General features: G+C 43.4%; 2 protein-coding genes across 3 annotated transcripts in view; both read left to right on the top strand.

Moving 5' to 3' along the window:
- The window catches only part of VDAC1 (voltage dependent anion channel 1), a 376,203-nt gene that overhangs the window by 48,303 nt on the left and 306,677 nt on the right, over positions 1-21,223 (top strand). The gene's annotated exons all lie outside the window — the stretch shown is intronic.
- Positions 8,446-17,033, top strand: CDKN2AIPNL (CDKN2A interacting protein N-terminal like). 2 transcript variants are annotated; one of them, XM_028718055.2, is made up of 4 exons: positions 8,447-8,710; positions 9,814-9,913; positions 10,275-10,328; positions 11,286-17,033. In XM_028718055.2, the coding sequence occupies exons 1-3, from the start codon at positions 8,511-8,513 to the stop codon at positions 10,284-10,286; spliced, it is 312 nt and encodes a 103-aa protein (XP_028573888.1). In that variant the 5' UTR covers positions 8,447-8,510; the 3' UTR covers positions 10,287-10,328; positions 11,286-17,033. The 2 variants fall into 2 exon arrangements, with proteins under 2 accessions (XP_028573889.1, XP_028573888.1); XM_028718056.2 differs by lacking the exon at positions 10,275-10,328 and having other exon boundaries at positions 8,446-8,710.

The following is a 21,223-nucleotide window of genomic DNA, read 5'->3' as shown; positions in this document are numbered from 1 at the left end:
AGCCTGTAATCTAGTTTGCCATCTTATTTTCAAGTGCCAGGTATCTAAATCCACAAGGACCATTTTTAATAGGAAGGTTGAGGTTTTCTGTTATCTGTCAAGGTCCTGGAGGCTGCACAAAACTGCTGCAAGTAGTGTATTGTTTCTCACCCCATCAACATTCTTACACATTGCATGCTTGCTCTTCAGGAATTGTCAAAGGAACTGTATGACCAAATTTAATTTCGATGAGATTTATGAACAGTGTGATGTCTAGCCCCCCCCCCAACGCAGAGGATGCACAACTTCCACTGAAAGCTTCCTTATCCTTTCTCTAAGTGGAGTGAAGCCATCAATGGCATATTAGCATCACACCTAGCTGTAGTTTATGTGATGAGTCTGAATTCTTCAGCAATCTAGGGCAATCAATATTTCAAATACACTGTAAGCATTAAGCATATATTTGATTTCATTTGCATCAGCAGAAGGAAACACCTTCCCTACACACCATTTATTTTCTTTACAAGGGGAGGGAAATGTTTCCCCCACTACAAAATGTAACACAAGAATGTCTTCTGTTGGGGATGATGTTTGTTGGTACAGAGTTTGTTCCTCATGCTGTTGGTTGGTCCTCTGGTTCGCTGCCAAAGGTTTTGAAAGAACAGTGCAGATTTTAGCCAACTACTTCCCAAGAACTGCATATGACAGTTCTGCACAACACTGTAGAACGAGAGGTTTTCTTCTGTCTACTTTTCCCAGAAAACAGTAGGAGGTACTTTTTTTTTATTCCCAGAAATTTGAAGTTCAAAAGCTTTTGTTTCTCCCACTAACTATAACAATGCTCACTTCCTCCAGCACCTCTTCATCAAAACACAGAAACATTGCATAACAGCTGAACACAGGAAATGAATGATCACAACCAATTCTGGCTAACAGAATGTAATCACAGAAGACCATATTCCTAAACCACTTGGAGGGCTTCCAAGCCAGTCGCCTGGATGGAGAAAATGCAGCAGCAGCAGCAGCAGAAGAAGCCACAGAGCTTCTTAAAGTTGTTTCAGCTCCACCCTAGCACAGAAACATGTGAACTCTGTCTTATTCCAAGTCAGATGATGGCTTGTCTAGCCTTGTACTGTCTTGCTTCAGTTGCCAGCAGAAGTCAGCCAGAGGTAGTTGTATTTATACTCTCAGGGTTCAAAATGCAGCAAACCAATTTTTATTAACTATTTACAAAATGAAGGATTAATAGAAAAACTATAGTCACTGCTGCCCCCAGTGCCTACTGAAGGCTGTTTTCGGATCACACAAGCAATACATTTAAGCACAATCCTCTTAAAATGATAGTGTCTCCCACACAGAGGTCTCTTCCTAGTGCAGCTATCCAAGATATTTTGGAGAACGTAAGAGCCCCATTGGATCAAATGATGTAGTCCAGCAGCCTATTCTCACAGTGGCCAACCAGATACCTATGGGAAGCGCACAAGCAGACAATGAGCACAACATCACTCTTCACTGGTATTCCCCAACAACTCACAGTCATGGGTATAGTGTCTCTAGCCATAACGAAGAAGAAGACTGTAGTCTTCAAAAGCTTATGCCACAATAAATGTGTAGGTCTTTAAGGTGACCCAAGATTCTACGTTGTTTAGACCATGGGTGTTTCCCTTTAGCTGTATCTTTGTCTAATATACCACTTAATCATCAAAAACCTCTAAGCGGTTTATGTAGTACAAGATTAGAGTGTTGGACAAGGAGCATGTCTCATGTCTCCACTGAGTCCCGAAGCTCAGGATGTGACCATTGGCTAGCTACAATCTCTCAGCCTACAATGTTGTTGTGAGGATACAATGTGGGCAGAGAGAACCACCTATGCTGCCCTGAGCTCTTTGGAGTAAAATGTGTGATATAAATGCAATTAAATAAATATCACCAGTAGCTGGAATGGGTCACCCATGCAACTTGCTCATACCCAGTCCTGGAAACCTGAAAAGATCCAGGAACCCAAGCTCAGCTCACACAGTTGTCCAGCCAGGCTAAGATGCAATACTTCAGGAAGATGTTATTTGTAGCAGGGGAGGAGAAGACAAAGGGCTGATGAAGCCATTCCTCCATCTATAGGTTGCTCACTGCAATTCATTCCCCTACATAAGCAGCTTTTCCTCCTATAAGGTTCAAGTCCAAGGTTCTATCCCCAACCTGCCAACTCCAGGTAGTACTTGGAAAGGCTCCTGGCTGAAATCCTGGAGAGCCACTACCCTAGCTGGTATTTAGAAGATGCTGAGCTAGATGAGACAGCTTCCCAGGTTGCTAGAAACAGAGGCGTACCTAAGCTCCTTTGTGCCCCTGGCAAGGAGCTGTATCTGCGCACCTCACCTTGGTCTCTTGCACCCCTGGCAAGGAGATGTATCGACACACACACACCCATCACCAGGAGGAGAAATGATGTAATTCAATAATCACAAATGACTCTTAAACTGGGCGTTTAACAGCACAATCCTATAAATGTTTAGTCAAAAGTAAATCCCACCGAGTTCAATGGGGCTTACTCCCCAAAAACCCAGTACACAGGACTGCAGCTTAAATCTGGTAAGCCAGAGGCAGAAACCTCTGACAATACCTTGCTTGCCTTTTCGTTACTTCTGACAATGCGCCAACTTGGAGGTTGTGCTCCAGTGCACACTTTTCTCAGACGTAAACCCCACTTAAGTCAATGGCTGTTGCTCTCTGGAGTAAACATGCAGCAGTGTGCATGTTGGAAATAGGTCAAGGCGGCAAAGAAACCAAGGAAAAGTGACTCAGCTGTGGTCAAATAAGAGTCTCGCCTGACGTTTCTCAGTCACCATATCAGCTGAAAGGCCATTATTGGGGCAAGCAGGAGGAGCGGAGGGTGGGGAGCAGCACCACATGAGAATGGAGGGCCAAGCAGTGGTGTCCTCACTGGGAGCCCCATTGTGCAAACTAACCACCAGTGCTGCTGGTGGACTGGGGAGGGGACTCTGCAGGGTTGCTGTGACGGCCCATATCAGCACCCAGATTCCCCAGTCAAAGCAAAAAGAGAAGCACTCTCTTTTTGCACTCTCTCCTCTGACCTGCACACTTGGCGGGGGCCAAACAGACCAACCACTAGGTACGTCCCTGACTAGAAAAGCCAGAGAACTAGACCAAGAATTGCTCCACCTCCATTTAAGAGCCTTTTGTTGAGCATAACCCTAAGCATATTCACTCATATATTCACCGTGTTGCTCTTAATCCCAGTTGAGTGTGCAGGATTGCAGCCCAACACCACAAGCCTATGCACGTTCGCTTAGTTCTAAATTCTGCTGTTTTCAAAGGGATTTACCCCCCTGTATGTGTGCATTAGGATTCCATCCTTTAATATTGTTTGCCTTCAGTAAAATTCATTTCCTAGTTTGAAATGTTTAAACTACATGAAAAAGCCATCCCATATTTTTTAAAGAATGATTTCTCTGGCCTACAAAAAGTATTAATCAGCTAGCAGTTTGGTTAAACTACTAGAAACCCCTGAGAGAAATATATGAAGACACATAGATAATCATCACTTTTGTCAGTCTTCTGCTGCTTATGTTACAAGTGCTTTGTATCAACCCAGAGATGCCATTTTAACAGACATATAGATAACGAGATGAAGGACCAGAATATTAATTTTCATTCAACAGCCAACAAAATATACTGCTTTAAAAATGCAATGGGGGTGGGTGAGAGACAAGAATGACAGGAAATCTCTGGGGCATATGATTGTTTCTACAGTCTTATGATGTTAATTACAGCTCTTATCTTTAAAAGTTTTTTCCTTGTGTATGTTCTTTGCTCATGGTTAAGTGTGATACGAAAGACGCAATACAGCAAAAGAAACTGCTGGCAAACTAACAGCCCTGAACATACATATTATCTTGAATACATGTCAAAACTGACAGTGGTTTTCAGGACTAGACAACATCCAGTTTGAAGAAGCCAAGGTGCACCCTCTAGAAGAAGAGGAGGAGGAAGAAAGAACTGGAGGGAAGATACAGTGCTGTGCCAGACAGCCACAGTAGAGAGAGTGTTGCAGATTGCCTGTATAGTGTTGCAAACACACTCTTCCTTGTTTTATACCTACAGTTATAGGTTCAGCAGACATGAATTTAGGAATAAAGTCTTCTCCAATCTGTCAAGATTGCTCAGTACAACTGATCTCTTCGCTGTAAAGCTGTGGAATGCTACCTACACAAATCATTTAGAACATATTTTTTACCCCAACACATGCTTTGTCTCTCTCTTCCCCCCATTATCCCTAATAATGCTATTTGCTGTAGTAATTTGTGCTACAAAAAAACTACAAGCAATGTCACCCGACTTTCTTGATGTTTATGGGGTTGTCACCTTTTCACCTTACAGTGCTCCTCCTTTGTATAACAAACTGCAATCCTATTCCTACTTAATTGGGGTCATGTCCCAATGAACTCAATGGGGCTTCCTTCTGAGCAGACATGCACAGGACTGTGTTGTACAAGGATTAAGATTTTTACCTTTTTGTTTCACCAATAGTTCATTTTCATTTTTCCAGGGGAAACCACCTGCTACGTTTCCGTGGGTCAGGCAGAAAAGCAACCCTAGGAAATGGCATTCACAGCTGATCCAACATTTCTTCCCACTCCCCATTCCTCTGCAGTCCCAAGTATGCCCCACCAGGTGTATTTTGCCACTTCCTTTTCTCCTTCTAGGTATCATCCCACCCCTAGTACTGTCCAGCTAATGCAATTGGCACTCAATGAAAGCAAGAGCATGGAAACTGCATCATAGGCTTCCACATCAATATAGGTCAGTCTGCTGGTTATTTGCCCTGAAACAGGAAGTTCCTGTACACTTAGGCACTATCCCAAGTATGCTAGAGGGAATGGGAATATTCCTAGCACACATATTCTTCTTGGCCAAGATTGGGCTACATAAGCAAACAAGAAGAGAAAACTGGGAGCTGAGCTGGATAGTGTTTGGAAGTGAACTGCTGCAATGTAGGCTGAGGGCTTAGCCACACTTCCTCTTATCTTGCAGCTTTCCCCTGGGGAAAACTGCTCTTTACCTCTCATTCAGAGCAAACGGCATTTTGGGGTTTCTCCGGATTGACATTTTGCTCTGATTTAGAGGTAAAGAGCAGATTTTCCCTGGGAAAGGAGTGGGACCAATGGAAAGCCTCTCAGACCCATGCTTTCTAGGCATGGGACAAATGCAAGTGTGGACTAGCCCATAAGGTACCAAGGCTAGGCAGATGACTATGAATAAGGTTAAAAATGGGAGCAGGTAGGTAGAAGGCTGTCCTAGCAGAATACAATGTCTGCATGTGTGTGTTTTTGTAATTTGGGAGAAACAGAACTTGGAATAGAAACAGGCAGGCTTAACAATAGGAATGGCAAGGTATGCACATAGGCAACCAAAATGGCAGTATCTGCAACCAAACACCATCTATTGTTAGGATGCTGTCAGCTGGTCCTGAGAAAGGTTCCAACATTTATTTATTTTTGTAAATGTACCCCTCATTCCTATATATGTCTACTTGGAAGTAAGTTCCAGGTGAGAGCATGCATACAATTTCAGCCTTATGCCAATCTATAGTAAATAAAGATGCATGCAGGCCTGAGACTCTGCCTTTCTAAAGATCAGTTTTTTCATAGATAGGCTTAAAACGCAGACTGGCTTAAATCACATTTTGAAAAATATGACACCCTCGCTTATGTACTGCATCTCTGACAGACAGCACAGGAATCAAAGTGCCCCACATGGAAGACAGTGGTAAAGAATTGAATCCAAAAAGGCGAAGCAGCAAGGGAATGCTGCATGAAGCCACTCTTTTTAAACTGAAGCAGATTCTATAAATTCACCCCCTCACCCCAACTGCTTAGAATACGATGAGAATGGAAAATGAAACCCACATCCATTTCCCTGTTGTTGTTTTCTAAAGGCATCTGGAAGATGCCTGTGATTATTGTGCCTGGGTTGCTCCAGGACTAAGGGAAGCCTGCTGAACATTCTGCAACCGTCAAATACTATAAATATTCAACTCCAGACATTGCTAACTTGTATCTACATGCTGTGTGAGGATTTATTTTTATTGAGCACTGGCAACAGGAAAGCAATAATTTGGACCAACTCGTATGATACAGTAGTTCAACCTCAACTCATCTGAAGAATGACAGTCCTTGCAAGCTGCTGAAGTTTGTGCAGCCCACTTCCAAGCATTGTTATTCAGAAAGAAATCCCACTGAATTCAATAGGACTTATGCCCTAGTGTTTAGGATTGCTGTCTTATAGCACAATCCGAAACATGTCGACTCAGAAGTAAGCCCCACTGAGCTGGATGGGACATACTTTCATGTAAGTGTGTATTGGATTGCAGTCTTAATTAGCTAAAGGGTGGGAGATGGGACTTTTATAGGAAATGAGACAGAAGTGGAAAGCCCATCAGCATAATACAAGGCTATATAGAGAAGGACTACACAGCTTAAACAGGGGGAAAAAAGTCATCATACTAAATGGGGAAGGGGGGGTGGCATCATGTTGATAGAGATTGGTGCAAAGTAGCATGTTTTCAATATAAAAGGACTAGTAAATGGGGTAGCCAGTCTAAACTGAAGCTCCCGCTGTACATTAGGGGGGCTCAACAGAGAACCAGAAAGTGTTCATACTCCCCCTTGATTCGTCCCTTGATGTATTAGCTGGAATGTGCTATAAGGAAATCTATTGGCTTTGCAGAGCTAATTACACTATAGAACATGGCACAGCCGTGTAGTGGCCCCAAGTGTCTTCTTCTCTTCTCAGATATTTCTGTTAAATTAGGCCTTGGGGATTTAGGGGACAGTGGAATGATAGTGGAAATCAACGAGGAGTTATTTTTACCTGAACAAACAGGGTTTCAGCAATAGGAGATCTGGTGAGGCTCTGGAATTAGTTTAGTTTCAGGGATTTAGGATACACTTTGCAATAATGGGCTTTGTGTGCACATTAGCCTTTGTAATGTGTGTGCACTAGCCTCTCTAAGTACAGTTAAGAGGAAGGGAAAATAATTAAAGGCCATGTTTTGACTATGCCGTTTTAGATTATTAAGGATAGGGAACCTGTGTCATTCCAGATGTTGTTGAACTCTTAACTTCAATCAGCCTCAGCCAGCATGGCTATTGGTCAGGGATGATGGGAGCTGCAAACCAACATCTGGAGGGCCAGAGGTTCCCCATCCTCGCCTTAAAAATTAAAGATGTGGGCAGGAAGATAACTGGCTGCCATCCAATGCACACTTACACCTGAGTAAACATGCATAACCGTGTGCTATGAAATAAGGCTTGTTCATGCATAATCTAACCCCCAAACCACATCATATGGTTTAATTCCCTTTCAGGGATGATCATCTAATGCTGTATGAAGTACACTGGAGTAAACTGTCACTCTTGAACCTTGTGGGGCATTTTGTCTTTGCCTGCCTAGCTAGGCTTCCTTAGGATGGCCTGACTACTCTGTAGGAACAGTGGTTTTAATTAACATAATAATTTCCAGTGCTTTTTTAATGAAAAAAGCTGCCAATACTCACCATGAAGTTGTTACAGTTAAATGCCACACTTTTAACATTTTGGAAAGGAAGGTGCCGGTACAGTACTGTGTATCCTTGAGTACCCCCGGGGGGGGGAGTACTGGTCAGTTGACAGAGGGTAGACTGTCTGTCTGAAGCAAAGATCCAACTCGGGATACTGGGTTCAGGGGATTATAATCCCTGTGGGGGCAGATTCAGGAGTGAGCACAAGCGCGGGCATCTCCTTTGTGTTTTGTAGTTAGAATTTGCTCTCTGCATCAAGGTTGACGCATAACGTGTGCACGCACATCATGGGCTCACGTTTCCCCAGAAGCTAAGCCCCTCAGAGATCAGTGAATGAAGTGGTTTGGAAGAATCTGAGGCTTTAGGGCCGGGGGTGTTAAAACACGTAATCTGCACATTCCTTTGCGTGGATCTGGCGCAGTCAAACGCAGCCCCTCTCGTCCTCCTGTGAGGCGACGCAGAGAGGGCGGGAAAGGGACGCAGCGCAGTTGGCATCCCGATGACGTCAGGCGGGGCTATGGAATCGCCAGGGTCGGAAAAGGAAGCCGGGGACGTAGGAAAACACATGAAAACACAGGATGGGTGGGGGCAGTTTCATGCTGACAGCAGTGGGCGTGGGGGGGGGCGAGGAGATGTAAACGACGTCCATTTGAGACGCCTCAACTGAACTCGCGATCCCACAGACCCAAGCGAGCTTGGGGAACGGAAGATGATCCCATACGGCCCCATAGCGCATGCGCGACCTGACCAGAGCGCGGGCGTAGGGGGTGCAGGGCGCATTCAGCAGCCGGAGGTGCACCGGAGGAGTAGAGAGAGCAGGCCAGAGCGGCAATGTTATTCTTCCTGTTTTCTTCCCCGCCCTCGCTTTCGAACGAGTGCGTCATATCCGTTTCCCCGCAGTCCCCCCCCCCTTTTTATTTTCTGGCGGGCTGTAGAGGACGGAAGAGTGAGAGGGATGGTGAGCGACGACTGCGAGGCCGAGTTCCCCGAGCAGTTCCGCTCCTACTCGGAAAACGACAAGCACTGGCAGGCGCGGCGTGCCTTCATCGTGCGCAATTATCCGCCGGGAGACGGGGAGGCGCTCTCTCCGCTCCGCGTGGACCAGCTGCTCTCGCTCTCTATGGTTTGGGCCAATCACATCTTCATGGGATGCAGGTACCGCCCCATCTCCCTCCCGCCTTCCAGAGGACTAGCAGCATTTGGCGGCAGAATCTAACTTCCGCTCCCTTGTTTTTTTTTTTTTTACCTATTAAATTTATATACCGCCTTTAATCCAAAGACCACAGGGCGGTTTACAACACAAATCACAAAACACACTAGATAATAATAGTAAAAAAAGGAGACAATACCCACCCCACGTGCTTTTACAGGCACGCACACATGGTTCACTTCCATATTTGCCCACCTACGAGTTTTTTAACAGTTGCTGATGCTGAGAGTTGCAGCTAACGTGTCTGTTTCTGTCCGTGGAAATCCCCTTGCTTCTGTGGCCATATTGTAGGTTTTCAGTATAAAAATATTATGTGACTCAGGTTTTGAAAGGCTCCGATGATGCAGCAGCATTAGCATCCTATACTTGTTCACAGTACTTAGAAGTTACAGCAAGCCTCGATCTTGCTGTGTTTAAAGGAGAGGGTAAAGATTGCAGTCGCAGTGGCAACAATATTTCCCTTATTAAGACTGAGCAGATACATTTCACACTTCAGTAATCTGTTCCAGGCATTGTTAGGAGAAACTTAATAAAATTTACTTCCTAACTGCTTGGCTTGGTGGAGGAATTCAGTGCAGTGCTAAACAGGTTGCTCAGACCAGCGCAAGCATTTCTGCTTATCTGATGAAGCAGTGTGCCCTCTCCTGGTGGTCTTCCTGACACCCCCACCACCAGCAGCCAATTGTGGGTTGGGGTTGGAGGGAGGAAACTCAGTTGTGCTAGTGAAGGTCCCTTGCACACAGGTTTCCACTGGCAGGACTTGTTTGTTGAATCCGTTCCTGCATATATAAGTGAAGCACACAAGGGAGGTTGGTCTTGCAATGCAATTAAAATCCAAGAAGAAGACTGAGTTGGTCTAGATAGAAGAACCCAGTTTTCCTCACTCACCCTTTCAGTCTTTTCTACCTTTAATGTATGCTGCAGTTTCAGCTGCTAAAATTACAAGAGCTAAACTTTTTAAAAATCATACATGGATTGTGAGTATTGAGAACCTAGAGGAACAGCAAAATATTGGACAAACATTCCATTTACTCTTCTTTTTATTCAGCTACAACAAAGATCTCTTGGAGAAGGTAACTGAAATGGCTGAGGGAATTGAAGTTGAAGATGCACCACATTTCACAACCCGTGATGAGATAATGAAAAAGGTGAATATTCATGATTTGGGAACTCTTGGGGTGGGGAACCTGAAATGCTGAAGGGACCTACTTTTGAAAATACTGAAACTGGTTAGGATCAGAATAGGATCTCTTAATACACATAATTAATTCAATTGGAAAGAGAATGTTGTGATCCGTTTTTGAGTATTTTATTATAGCTCCCCAACAGTAACCTAGTTCTCTCTTGATCTTAGTGTTCTAGTACTTTGGAAAAGCTGCTTTCATGCAGCACATTACATTGCAAAGCCGCCATTGGATAGAACCCTTTGACTTTATTTCATTAAGAGCTGTCAACTTATGTAACCTGGTGCCATTATAAATTAAACATTTTCTGTCTTTATGGTTGCAGGGAAAAGTGTGAATACATGCATACAGCTTTAGGGAAAGCTGAAAAAAACTAGAGGTAGGTTAAAGACTACCAACATCCCTAGTTTCCCTTTGCCTAATAGTTCTTTGACTTCCTTTACCCAAATCCTAGTTGTCCTTATTTTCCAAAGCTGTATTCCACTAGATCAAATTTTAACTATTCGCAAAATGTGCAATTTTGAGCAAATGTTGCACCTAATTGCATTTTGATAATTGCATGGTACTACTGCTTACTAAAATACTATGGAAAATTGTCCCTGTAGACAGTACATAGTATTGTGCTAAGCATATGGTAGAGGAGGTGAAAGCTAGTTTGATCTGTTGTGACTTAAGTGTCAGGAAAAGAATAAAAACTATGTAATGTGACAGGTATGTGCTGATCAGACTTTCTGCTTGGTTGTATTAAAAAAGTCATTAAAATCTGTTTCAGTAACACTAACATATGATAATGCAGTGTCCCAGGGCTCACTTACAATCATTTTAATATATAGTAGCCATAGGGGAAAGTCAGTGCTGACTTCAGCAACTCAGTTCATGGCAAGATTTATTATTTATATTATGCATAGTTGTGTGCACATGCCACTTAACACCCACAGCTGGCCTTACACAACTGTAATACAGTAGTAACTAGTGTTGATGTTGATGGCCTATGCAGGTTGGAGCTGATGTGTGTTGGAGTACCACAGCATCTGGTAGGTAGGCCAGCTGCCAAGGGCTGAAATGGTTGTATGAATTAGTCTGGACTTACTTACTTGTTAATGACTTATTTTAGAATCGCTTACAAGTGAGTAAACTGGGAGTATGGCTTTCGTTCATCCTGCAGGAGATACATAATAAATTACAAACTTCAAGAACGATCATGCCCTGCGGCAGGATTTCTTATTGCTGAGGTGCCTTAAACTAAACATTTTAAATAATAATTTCATTATTTCAGATAGATGCAATTGTGATTGGCTTAACTGCCCTCTACTGCACACTTTTCTTTTTCTTTCAGAATCAACACTAGTGTCCAAGAGATGTCAAGCTTTCATTATGCCACACCACTGGCTTAACATGGAAGACTGCAATCCTGACACTGCAAGAAGGATCACTTCCAAGATGCATTTTAAATAAGGCTATATTTACACTGGATACTGATTTTAATGGGGTGTTTTTTTTAATTAAAAAAATGTATATCTTGATACAGATTTAAAAAGGTACTAAAGACTCTTATTCTTCCCCTTTTGATCACCTGGCACAGAAAAGCCCTTCCAGAAATTGGTATGGGGGCCTGGTTCAAAAGTCTTCCCCCAGGGTCAAGAGTCTTAACATGTAACATGTTTAGCAGATTGTCTTCTCTGTGTACTGGTTTGCTAAAGATGAGAAGGACCAGCTGCTCAGAGCAGAGAAGCAAATATTGTATCTAGAGCAGCCAAAGTGCAAATATGCCTGTCTGTCTCTGCTTTGTGGTGGCAGGGAGAGTAGGCACTAGGATACAAGTGGTGCCTGCTCCATGCCCAGGTTCTTGACAAGATCAATATGCCTGCTCACTTAGTGGAGACCAGCAGTTATGTGGTGGAGAGATGGCTAGATGGGGAAGTAGGTGTCACCAGAGGCTTAATTTGGCAGATGGCATCAGCAGTAGAAAGAAGGTGGTGAAGGATGGTATCTTTTTGGTTATCTTGCCAAGGTGGCACAGGAGGATGGTCATAGGATCGTGAGAATACTGAGCACGAAACAGTGGCTTACTGTGCCCTAGGTGCTTTAGGCATTTTAAAGGATGTCATCAAGGGACTTGGTAATGTTTCTGTGACCCTTGGGGGGATAGAGTGTAGAGCAGAGCTTTCCATACTTTTCATGTTGGTGACACACTTTTTAGACATGCATCATTTCGCGTCACAGCAATTCAGCCCTTTCCAGCCCTGCGAGGAGTGTGGGGAGCATTCGTGTGACACACCTACACGCTGCAGCCGACACACAAATCTGTCGTGGCATACAGTTTGGAAAGCTCTGATGTAGAGCATTGTGACCTGCTATCTGGCTTACCTCATTAAGTAGGGCCTTTGACTTGCTGGGTACACAAGGTGCATATCTGACTAGATGTAGCTATAATGCTTAAGGGTTCTGTGATCAGGATGAGAAGGAGCAGGCTGCAATCACTCTCGCATCAAGAAACTACTTACTTGTCATAAAAAAAAACTGCACACACAACCAGGAAACAAAAATTACAATAATTCATCAACAATTAAAACACCCAACTGCAAACATCTGCTGGTTATTTCACAACAGTGAATCTCTTGAGTAAATGAATTGTATTGTCAGTTAACTGCTTTTATTTAAGTGACAGTTTCTGTCTTTGGCCTTTCAGAGTTCACTTTTCTGTGTGCTCTCTCTCTACTCTTCCTTCTTCTGTATCCTTCATTAGATCCCTTTGTCCATCTTCTTTATAACTTTGCTGCTTCCCCTTGTGTCTTCTCTCTGGCCTCTTACTTTGCCCTGCCCCAACTGTACTTCCTTCACTGAGACTCACTTCCACCACCACCATTCCATGCCCCTCCCAGACGCATTGCTTGTGTTCTAAAGTCCTTAGGAGCTGGCCTTACATACTTTGCCCTGCTCTAATGATACCTGCCCTCATGTATCCCGCATGACTGTGTTTGTCCCTTTAAGCTAGTCAGAGCCACAACTTATCCCCTGTCGTGAACAAGAGGTTCCACAACTCTCATGAACTCCGGAGGGAATGTCTCAAAGTCAAAATCAGCGAAGCTAACCCCTTGTCCCCCATTTGTAGGCATCCCAAACCATTGCTTTGTGGGAATTTCACTTAAGGTCACCTTGACAGCATTACGATTCTCATAATCCAGTGTGGTGCAGTGGTTAAGGGCGGTGGACTCGTAATCTGGTGAACCAGGTTCGTGTCTCTGCTCCTCCACATGCAGCTGCTGGGTGACCTTGGGCTAGTCACACTTCTCTGAAGTCTCTCAGCCTCACTCACCTCACAGAGTGTTTGTTGTGGGGGAGGAAGGGAAAGGAGAATGTTAGCCGCTTTGAGACTCCTTCGGGTAGTGATAAAGCGGGATATCAAATCCAAACTCCTCTTCTTCTTCTTCATAAGAACATCATAATACCCCTGCTGAATCAGTGGCCCACCTAGGTCAGCATTCTGTTCTCACAGAGGCCACTCAGATGCCCATGGGAAGTCGGGAAGCAGGACCTGAGTGCAAGCACACTCTCCTGTGGCTTCCAGAACCTGGTATTCAGAAGCATACTGCCTCCAACTGGGGAGGTACAAGATAGCAATCGGGGTCGGTAGCCATTGATGAACTTGCCTTCCGTAAATTTCTGATCCTCTTTTTTAAACATCATAAAGCTGTTGGCTATCACTGCCTCTCATGGGAATGAATTCTTTAGTTCATGTGTTGTGTAAAGAAGTAGCTTTATTTGTCCTGAATCTTTTGATCTTCAGCTTCATTGGATCTCCATGAGTTTTAGTTTTATGTGAGGAAAAAAATGCTGTGGTCCTCAATTTTCTCCATGTTATGCAACTGTTATGTTGCCATTTACTTGCCTCATCTCTAAACTAAAAAGCCCCAAATGTTGTGATCCTTTACTCATATGGGAGTTTATCCATTCCCTCAGTCATTTTGGTTCCCGTTTTCTAAACCTTTGCCAATTCTATGATACCCTTTTTGAGGTGAAGCAACCCAAACAGAGGCAGCCACTTGCAGTACCACACCTTTTTACTTCTTCTCAGTACATTGCACCTGCTTGCTTGGGAACAGCATCCAGCTGTTCTTCCAGTTGTACTGTCCTTGCTTCCAGAATAGTGATGGAAGACTTATATTTAAACTTTGGCACATTCTCCATTTCCTGCAGCTTGGCCTTAAACTCTTTGTTCTGATGCTGAAGCTGCATGTGAGCATTTTCATTCTTCATGGGCTTTACTATCCTCTATGTCTAGGTCTGCTTTTATCTGGTCAGTCTGAAGATCTGCTTCCTTTAGATACAGCTCAGTATTGAATTGTTCTCCGTCCAGTTCTTCTTCAAGCAGAGCTATCCAAGCCTTCAGGCACTGCAATCTCATCCCTCTCTTGCTGTGCCTGACATTTAGCATGTTCAACAGCTGCAAGTTCCTCCTTCAAACCGAATAATCTCTGCTTCCATGAAAAGGAGTGTGCCAAATGTCAGACGCAGCAAGAGAGGGATGTCTTCTCATCCTCAATGGCCTGTGTTAACATTTCATATAAGTATCATTCAGCTGTGCATTTAATCTTTCATTTGGGCCTGCAATTTGCAGTGTTGTTTGATGGCTGCCTCATGATTCTTGCTAGCAAAGTCCCTTCGGGCCTTCAGATCCATTATTACATCTGTTTCCAGCCTCCTGGCAGCCACAGCCATGGAGTGCTGCTCCCTTTCCTCTTCCCACTCCACTTCCATGTCTTGCACCTGTCTCATCAGCTGCTCCAGAGCTCTGTTCGACTTTTCCAACTAATGAACACTCTTGCCAGCATCATTTTTCTCCCCTGGCAATGTGCCCTGCTTTACCACATCTTTGGCAGATAGGTCTGCCATCTTCATCAAGTTTATCCTGTAACCAACAGTCCCTTCTGCTGTGTCATGGCTCTGTTCTTCAGCCTTGTAAACACTGTGCGTCAGACCTGCTTTCAACTTTTGCATCTCCCTCTGTATCTTTTCCAGCATCCTCTTCCTGCTTTCAGTTGCTTCAGCTCCTTCCATCTTGCCTCTTCCTCCTCTCCATCTGTGCACAATCAGCATCGCTGGACTTTTGCTGCAATGCACTGATACAGTCAAAAGCCCTGGCAAGATTCTCTACAAAAGCCTTGTTTTGATTTCTGTAAAGCTGAGAAACCATTCTCCTAAAAATCCCAGAAGGATGTTTCCCCATTTGCCAAAAGAGCCATTTTAGTTTAATAATGCTATGCTGATATCCAGAAATCTCTCGACCATTTGTTGTGCCTTGGGTCCTCACTTGCTTCCAGCTATTGAATTGCTCCTAAAGCCCCCTAAATACCTGGGGCCTATTCCCTCAAATGTTCGGTGGAACCCTGAATTGTTAAATAGAACCTTTCAAACACACACACCAGATACTTAAAGATGCATTCTGCCATCTCCTTTTGATTCGATGGCCAAACTAACACCACCCTGCTTCAGTTGGCAACTCATGAAACCAAAGCATGCATTGCAGAATAGCTTTAAATTCCCCAGACACTGTCTTGTTCCCTTGCATATTTTACCATTAAAAACCTAGGGTACCCTAAAGAAACAAAGGAAAGTTAATGGAGTTTGTTCCCTGTACCCTTTCTGCCTTGTCACCAGTGTTCTGACCAGCAAGGCTCATGATGCTTCTGAGATGATTGTGCTCTTTTTCACCTTCAGTTTTCTCAAAAGGGAAAAAAAGAAGGAAGTTGAGGGACGAAAGAGTTCAAAGTAAAGCAAACTGATAACTGGAAGACCACAGACAAGAACTGTCACATGAATAGCATTAGTTAACTAACATTATTGATTCATTTATTCAAAAAATTTGCTGTTATCAAGTAAGTAGGACAATGGGGTGTTTTTAATTCCCGTTAATTGTAGGTTGTCTCTGTTGAGTTTTTATTTTATTTTGAGAGAAAGAAATGTGTGCATGTTCTGTAACTTCAGAGTCATTGCAGCCTGGTCCTGATCACAGAAATGCAAGTCATTAAATTTGGCGTCATCAACAGGATTGAGGAGTCTAAAAAAAAAAAGCACAATCATCTCAGAGGCATCATGAGCCTTGCTGGTGAGAACACTGGTGACAACGGCCCTGTGAGGAGGGATAGGCTGTGAGACTGTGACTGACCCAAGGTCACTCAGTGAGCTTGATGGCTGAGTGAGGATTTGAACCCAGATTTCCCAGGTCCTAGTCCAGCACTAACCACTACACTGGTACCTGAGGAGTTAGTATCCTGCCCACCAACCAAGCAGGTCTTCTTCAGGACCAGGAGCAGTTTTCCACACGTCTTCAAAGTTGGCACTCTCTTTTATAGTATTTTGTGAGGAACTTTTGGCTATTTTGCATAACAGGAAATGGTCGATATGAGATGATATGAGGCCAGTGTTGTGTTTTAGGGTCAGATTCTCTCTTGCTAACCCTGTACATAATTCAGAGCTGCACATTTGGCAATCATTTTCCAGGAGCCAAATAAACAGACCATTTCCCACTAATGTTCTATACAAAGTAGTATAAAATATTTACTGAATACTTTTTCACAAAGCTAAGAGATGAAAGAAGAGAAATGCTAGTCAACTTTTTCATTAAAGCATTTTTCATGTCGAAATTTAACTCAAGAAAAAGAGAGAGGAATTTAATACCAGTGTCACGCCATCAGTTTTTAAAGTGTGTATCCAAAAATTTACAAAGCATCCCCATCTGTCTGTAAAAAGTTGCCATACATTTTCTTTACTTGCTTTCATCACTTTTGAGATGGAGACTCTGTTTTAGAGACAGTGAAGCATAAGATCAAAAGAATCACATAAACATCCTAAGAATACACACATTGTAATGGGGAAGGGAGCCAGGTTCTTTTTGTAGTTTGTCCTCATGTTACAAAATTCTTTTTGCCAGCTGATCCCCACAAGAATACAGGTTCACAGGCCTTTAAGCTGTTGTGTAATGTGTTCTTTTTAAAACAAGCTTGTAGAAATATTTTGTGAGCAGCTGTCTGCATACTGAACTGAATTTTGCGTGTGTTTTATAATAAAATTGTAGCATTTTTAATTGTAGTGTTTGCAACTCTGTTTTAATATGATAGCTGTCTTCAAACCGAAAAGGTCTGTTCTTATGTTGCTGCCCTCTGGACCTCTCATGGAGGGGGCACCCAAAGAAGGACTGAGATGATGATCATAGAGTCTGGGGTGGAGAGGTGGTCCTTGAGGTATTGTGGTCCTGAACCTTTTAATGCTTTATAGAACTTTGAAATGGCCCTGTAAACTACTTGGCAGCCGGTGCAGTTGAACCAAGATTGGCATTGTATGCTCAAACCATCTTCCCCTGGTCAGCAACCTGGCTGCTGAATTCTGCACCAGCTGAAGTTTCGGAACCGTCTTCAAATGCAGCCCCATGTATAACGCATTGTAGTAATCTAACCTAGAGATTACCAGAGCATAGAGGACAGAAATTAGGCTATCCCTGTCCAGACAGGGATGGAAGGCACTCCCCACCACTGAGGCCACCTGAGCCTCAAGTGACAGTAATGGACCCAGCAGTTTCATATAGATGTTAAACAGTATGGGGGATAAAATCAAACCCTGAAGAACCCCACATGGAAGGGTCCAGAGCATGGGTAGGCAAACTAAGGCCCGGGGGCCTGATCCGTCCCAATCACCTTCTAAATCCGGCCTGCGGTCCGGGAATCAGCGTGTTTTTAACATGAGTAGAATGTGTGCTTTTATTCAAAATGCATCTCTGGGTTATTTGTGGGGCACAGGAATTAGTTCATCCCCCCAAAAAAAATATAGTCTGGCCCCCCACAAGGCCTGAGGGACAATGGACTGGCCCCCCGCTGAAAAAGTTTGCTGACCCCTGGTCCAGACAGCCAAAAAGCACTCCCCAAGTATCACCCTTTGGAAATGACCATCCAAGTAGGACCAGAACCACCACAAAGTGGTGCAACCCACCCCAGCTTGGATAGCCGCTCCGAAGGATACAAAGGTTGATTGTATTGAAACTTGCTGAGAGGTTCAGGAGAATGAACACTTTCCCCATCTCTCTCCTGACAGGGTGACTAAAGCAGTTTCTGTGCCAAAACCAGGCCTAAACCTCGATTGAAATGGATCTAGAAAATCAGTTTCTTCCAAGAGCACCTGGATCTGGATTTAACCATTGTGGCTAATGCCCATTGATAAATCTGTTTTTAATGAATTTGTCTTACAGCTACATCTTGTGGCAGTGAATTCAATGAATTATTTCTGCTTTGTGTCACAATGCAAGTTCTGCCCCTGCCCTTTTCTGGCCTATATCAATGGCCAACCCAGATAGTTTTGCTCAGACTCCTACCTATAGTAGACCACAAGCTTAACACGAGTCAACAGTGTGGTGCAGCAGCAGAAAAAGCTAATGCTATTCTAGGCTGCATCAACAGAAGTATAGTGTCCAGGTCAAGGGAAGTAATACAGTAGTCCTGTTCTATTCTGCCTTGGTCAGACCACACCTGGCATACTGTGGTGTAGAGTTCTGGGGGCTGTAATTTAAAAAGGATATTGACAAGTTGGAAAGTGTGCAGAGGAGGGCGACCGAGATGATCAAGAGTCTGGAAACCAAGCCTTATGAGGAACAGTTGAGGGAGTTGGGGATGTTTAGCCTGGAAAAGAGGAGAGAGAGTGGAGATAGGATAGCCATCTTCAAATATCTAAAAGGCTGTTACATGGAAGATGGAGCCAACTTGTTTTCTCCTGCTCTGGAGGGTAGGGCCCAAACCAATGGCTTCAAGTTACATGAAAGGAAATTTTGCCTAACACTGTGAGAGCTTTCTGATGGTGAGAGCTATTTGATCATGGAACGGACGTCCTTGGAAGGTGGTGGACTCTCCTTTGGACATTTTAAAGCTGAGTTTGGATGGCCATCTGTCATGGCTGCTTTAGCTGAAATTTCTACATTGTAGAGGGTTGGACTAAATTCCCCTCATAGTCTCTTCCAATTCTACAATTCTATGAAGCTCACTGCATTTTGTAAGAAAGAAAATGGCAGCACTGGCAGGTCTAGCTGCTCAGGCTCAGTCAGCACTTCTATAACAGCTGCTGTTGGGGTATTTGTGGCTCACTGCCAGACAGCCTATAAGGAGTATTGAAAGGAGCCCTAGGCCTGCATGGCTGGTCTCTATACATACGACATTGCAGGAAAATAAAAATGTTAGTGCTACTGCCATACCAAAATAAAAAGAAAGGCGGGAGCACAAGCCAGGTTCTGTGGCAGTGACTCACACCTATTTTCCCATGGTAAATGATATGCTAGCAATGAGCCTATCTTCTGGTTCCAGTTCTTAGGGTTCTTCATATATTACATCCCCGTTGTTGTAACTTGTAAATGGTCAGGCAAAAACTGATATTTGTGTGGCTTGGTCATTGAGAGGGAAGGGCACACTAATTGGCCATCAACTGTTTCTACATATTGGGACTGAGAAAGGAAAACATTTTTTTATATATAAAGAAGATTGGCTACATAAAATTGCAAAAGCTTAATTTCTATGATCCACACACACAAACCTCAGCTTTAGATGTGGACATTAACACTTGCACTGTCTGTAACAGTGCCATAACGGTTCTTTCTGTTTGAAGAACTTCCAGGAGGTTGATGATATGTGACAGTCAGGGGGCAGAGGGAAGGGGGACAGTGAAGGGCACTTCGCTTTCCTACCTCACCTCACCTTTCTCTGTTCTGAAAGTGCCTTCCATGCAAGTGGCTTTTCCTCACAGCATTCCAAATGAAACCACATACGATCATTTAGAGTGGATAAACAAAGCAGGGAAAGGGTTAAACGCCCTCTGCTCCCAATCACCTCAATTGAAGAGGCTATTCATGTGGGGGAAAGACTGTCAGGTCAGTTTGACATGCTTGCTGGCGAAGTGCTTCCAAATGTACCTATGTCACTACTACCAGAGGCCTGCTGTCATATTAGGCTAGGAGATTCCTTTCCCCTGCTGCTACCAGTAGCACAGCTCCCCTGTGTGGGGTTGTCACATGGAGAGTACACTCTGCCACATTTCAGAACATAGGAAACAGCTACCTGGGTCAGGTGTAAGGAGCCTTTGGCCCTCCTGGTGTTGCTATAACTCCCATGCTTGCTGGGGTTGATGGGATTCAGCAACACACGGAGAGGAACAAAGGTTCTCCACACCTGATCTAGCAGGTATTGCCTGTCTTCACTGGAAACAGTCTCTTTTACATGTTCTCACAGGTTTGATCCAGGGTTGGTGGGGAAAAATATTCTCTACCACCCCCACCTAACTCTGGAAAGATATTCTCACTTTTGTCTGCCCCACTTGCAGTTCATGCTAAGCACAATTCAGCTCCTGTGCATATTCTCTTTGGTTGTGCAGTTCTAACCTACCAATAACTTTTATGGGTAAAAGTTATGACAGGAATTTGAACTACGGAAAGAAGCAGCAGAAAATTACTGCTTTATTACTGTGAGTCTCCCTAGAAAGCATATGACCTCTGACGTAGGGACATGGACTGTGGTTGGCAAGGAGAAAATTACTGTGTTTATTTTCTTTAAAAAATATATTTTAAAAATCCCCAAACCCATTCTCACATTTTATCATTTTCTTATCCCAGCAACCATTACTGATAGCCAAAACTACCCACCCTAATACCACTAGTTAATTGTGAAGCCCCTTTTCCTACTGTTGGGTTGTAAACTTCCACTATCTTAATCTGCTTTTACATCTATTATTGTGAGAGAATATTAAAGTCCCTCTTTAATGTAATGCAAGTGATTGTTTGTATTACCACCACATCTTTCCTCGCCTTATATAAAAAAGTTAGCCCCTGAGAATTTAATAACATTTCTCAATCCTTTTTAGAGTTTCCATTCCTACAATTCACCAAGCAAGCATATTCTTTAGCCAAGGTAGTGTTTATCTTTCATTTAGCAAAGGCAGGACTTAAATGACCTAGTATGCCTGTTAATGAGAAGGTTGTTATAGTAACATGTATTCTGATATCAGTACATGGGTACTATTTATATAGCAGTAACATAATCTTAACCAAAACAAAGATCACACATGCACAGCAGTTAAGGAAAGCTGAATTAGATGCTTGTGAAATAGCTGCAATGATAGAGCACAAAAGAGAAGTCTTGTACTTTCTACTTTGGTTATTAAATAATTGTACTTCTAGCCGGTGATTTTGTACAAATCGTTTTCCACCATGTTCAACAGAGTACACATGAAGGTAAATTCAGAACATTT

Source organism: Podarcis muralis, chromosome 2 (genome assembly GCF_964188315.1).
Source record: "Podarcis muralis chromosome 2, rPodMur119.hap1.1, whole genome shotgun sequence".
Taxonomy (NCBI): Eukaryota; Metazoa; Chordata; class Lepidosauria; order Squamata; family Lacertidae; genus Podarcis; species Podarcis muralis.
The sequence above is the reverse complement of the archived record's forward strand: the minus strand, read 5'-3'. Positions and strand labels throughout refer to the sequence as shown.

What these genes read in the sequence shown, in the direction of transcription:
- CDKN2AIPNL (XM_028718056.2), top strand. Translation starts at nt 8,511, where the DNA reads ATGGTGAGCGACGACTGCGAGGCCGAGTTCCCCGAGCAGTTCCGCTCC. An exon ending in CACATCTTCATGGGATGCAG is followed by an intron (nt 8,711 to 9,813) that starts GTACCGCCCCAT and finishes CTTTTTATTCAG; the next exon opens with CTACAACAAAGATCTCTTGG.